Source organism: Meira miltonrushii (assembly GCF_003144205.1).
Source record: "Meira miltonrushii strain MCA 3882 unplaced genomic scaffold FA14scaffold_15, whole genome shotgun sequence".
NCBI classification, from domain to species: Eukaryota; Fungi; Basidiomycota; class Exobasidiomycetes; order Exobasidiales; family Brachybasidiaceae; genus Meira; species Meira miltonrushii.
The window spans coordinates 1-3,507 of NW_020289957.1; the positions used below are offsets into that span (position 1 = coordinate 1).

At 37.1% G+C, this 3,507-nt stretch overlaps 1 protein-coding gene across 1 annotated transcript; it reads right to left on the bottom strand.

Annotated features, from left to right (window-relative positions):
• Positions 1-131: 131 nt before the first annotated feature.
• On the bottom strand, positions 132-3,253 carry FA14DRAFT_182913 (uncharacterized protein; the record flags this gene model as incomplete). Its single annotated transcript, XM_025501264.1, has 6 exons — positions 132-609; positions 889-1,223; positions 1,320-1,457; positions 1,524-1,754; positions 2,364-2,383; positions 3,183-3,253. Coding segments are annotated over 6 exons (1,273 nt in total), but the record flags the coding sequence as incomplete, so codon positions are not given.
• Positions 3,254-3,507: the final 254 nt, after the last annotated feature.

Sequence of the window (3,507 nt, forward strand, 5' to 3'; positions counted from 1 at the left end):
TTGTTGTTGTTGTTGTTGTTGTTGTTGTTGTTGTTGTTGTTGTTGTTGTTGTTGTTGTTGTTGTTGTTGTTGTTGTTGTTGTTGTTGTTGTTGTTTTGTCTTTTTCGATAGCTCAATCTTTTTTCGATTACGTCCATTTTCTATCCTATCACGTATATGAGCTGGTATTCTACCACCATTTGCAGCAACTTCGTTTGCAATTTCCGCATTTTCTTCTTCCTTTCTACGTTTTCTATTATTCCTAGAAAATCGTAATCCACAAGCGTTACAAAAGCTTTTCTTTCCATCATATCCTTTTCTCCATTCTGGACTATCTGATGTTCCGCAAATTAAACACTTTTTTATCATCGTTGTTGAATTCATTTTCGGGCTTGTACTAGGTCTGGCAAACGAGAGAGGAAAAGCTGGCGAAGAGGAAGAAGGAGTTAATCCATTCTGATATTCGTATATCGACGTATGTCCAACTTGTTTCCGATCGCCGCTATCTACTTCAGGTTGCGTTTGTAATGAGACAGCTTTGTTGTTAGTGGCAATACCCTCGTATGAGATTGGATTCATGTGTGAATGAGCTTGAATATCATCATCTGCCTTGAAAATTGTTAGCGACTCCTGTTGAGCCATAGGAGGAGTCAGTGTAGGTATCAACGATGAAGACGATGGGAGGGACATTGGAAACCTGTACTTTGGTGGCCCTTGCGCGGAAAGAAGTTGATTGCATTGTTCTTGAAAAGTAGTAGGAAAAGGTGATATAAGGCCTCGATCGAATGTAAAAGGGGAGGAAATTTGCTCATCTTTTGACCAGTCGTTGCAATCAGTCAGTCGCGCCAAGGAAACATCTGCTTTATGAATAGAAAATATAGCAAATTTGATCTCTCCATGCGGAATGACAATTGCTTCCAAATCTATGTCTAAACCGTCTATAAGTACGTTGAATGATAAAGATTGACTTCGTTTACATGTTGTTAGTTCTTCAGGTCTTGCTAGTAAAGTTTTTCGAAACGTTGATTGGTATGTTAAACGAGCAAATTCGTTTGCAGAATAATTGTTGCAGCCCATATAAATGTCTGAATTGGATTTGCTTCGGTCGTGATGCTGTTGTTGTTGCTGCTGCATCGAATCAAATATTCTTGGCGGTGGCCAGGAAAACAAAACATTCGATTGTGAAACATTTGATAAAATTTGAAAAATCTTTTTCGGAAAACCGTTCCAATGTCTTTCGATGACTTTTGATGAAGAAGTCTCGATCATCTTTTCAAAAAAGATGTGTTGCCAAAGCTTTTGACAATGTTGATCGTTAAACGTATTTCACATTGTCTTACAACATTCTGAACGCTGAGATTGTTTATTTTCATCATCATCTATACCCTCGACAGCATGAAAGAAGCATAACATCATTCCATCTCCCGTAAGCTCTAAGCGAATGTCGGTTATTTGATAATCATCGTCTTTTAATTTTGCTGAAGAATAACCAGTAAAAAAAGATTGAGCATATCTAACTATCGATGTAATGCTTTTCATCTTACATCGTAGCACCTTGCTCTTTGCTCTTCTTTCAGATGTATATTGTGCTATTTCCATCTCTATCCGTCTTGCTTCGTTAGGATGAATGAAATTTAGTACACTTATTCCGTTGAGTAATTGAACACTAGAACCTAATAATTCCTCCAAGGTTTGATCAAGATGAAGAATTGCTAGATTTGACTTGCTCAATTGCATATTAGGATCAGAAGATCGAATGGATAAGATTGCCCAATCTGCAAGGGAAAAGAAATGCGTGAGATTGTGATCTTATCGTGAGAAAAAAACGCCGTAAACATACAGCATACAACGTTTTCAAAAGGATTTCTTTCTCTATCATTCTGTTTGCCTGAGCCCAATTCTCTTTCTTGCTCTAACATTCCTCTCTCTAAGCCAAAAAGAAACGGTGTTGTGGTATTGTGAAAAGGTGTCGAACTTAATAGCCGCTGAATCTCTAACTCTTCTTTTGATTGTTGTATAAACGGACCACAGTCCATCGGTGATGTATTTGAAATCATTTGAAAGTTTGTTGCATGTATCATTTGCGTATTAAGATTCAATCAGATTTGAACGAGAAGAGATTGAGGTCGAATTAGTTATGTGAACTTTTCAATTTGTCGAGAAAAGTAACGATGACTTTTTATTCTTTGAGCCGCCTTTCTCTTACAACCGTACAAATATTTGTTTTAATAATGGGTGGCGGATCACAGAAAAATAGATGGAATTTGATGAATGGTGAAATGGAAAAGATGATGAAAAAGATCTTTTATCTGTTTTCCACATATGTCTAAATCTTCTTGGCTTTTTCCGATATCTCCAAATCATATATTGATTGTTTGAATAACCTTCGAAGCTGGTATGATCTCTGCGAAAGGAGAGAGAGAGAAAAAAGGGAAACTTTTTGAAAGAAAGGAAAAGGAGGAATAATTTTTGGTTGTCAAAGTAACCTGCCTGAGCTTGAAGATCGCGTTTTGACAACCTTTCGCGTTTTCACCAAGGGGAACGCGAGAAACAAAGTTTAATTGTCAGCGTCAACGGTAACTTTCTTCCCTATCTTGCACAGGAATAGAAAGTGTCAGAAGGGACGAGGGTAGAGAAAGTAATTGGAAAAAAGAATGATCGGACATTGACTTTATATGGAATTGAAGAATGTGTTAGCCTACGAGCGCGGATCTAAAAGATTGTATTGTTTTTCTTTTTCCGATATAGTTCGTTCACATTCAAGCGTTTCGGCTCGTTTTTTACCATTTTCGTCAACGAAATCTATTGTATAGAGCATAAATTCAATTAAACAAAAGATATGCATGCCATCATTCACTCTTACACCAGCTTCAAACCTTATTCCAGTAGAGAATCGCGCTTCGCCTAGTTGAAATGAATATACAAAAGTAGGCAGAGACGCGTAGCATTTACAATAGAAGTTTAGCTATTAAATTTGATCGGTGATCGAGATCAAAAAAAAAAACGCGGGCTTTTAATATAATAGGCTCAGTTGATCCTAATCTATAAAAGCACCAAACCTGTAAGACAGAAATAAGACTCGCAGAAAGTATATATGCAGGCGCACACCTAACGGGCGTTAGACCGGCGTCCAAGAAATCACTTATAAATATTTGAGTCCATTCCAAACTTTTTTCCATCTTCTCCGCATAGACTTCTCTCACTTGATGTCATTATAGGGCTCCATAATTGAACAATTATTTAAAGTCTTTCGAACGATACGTGCTTGATACATTTTGATAAAGAATTAGAAATTCTAGTCTAGATGTAGCAAGAGCGAACAATGCGTTCAGACGAACAGCAAAGCATTTCTCCATCTCATTTTAACAGTTCTCCACCACCTTTAAGAATCAAAACAGATTCAAATGATATAACAACATAAGCAGCCAAAGTTCGACATTATCATCATTCCTCCTTTCAACACCTTACTATTTCAAATCTTCTCCGGCCATATTTCCGAATCGATCCAAAAGAGGAACATCAACATAA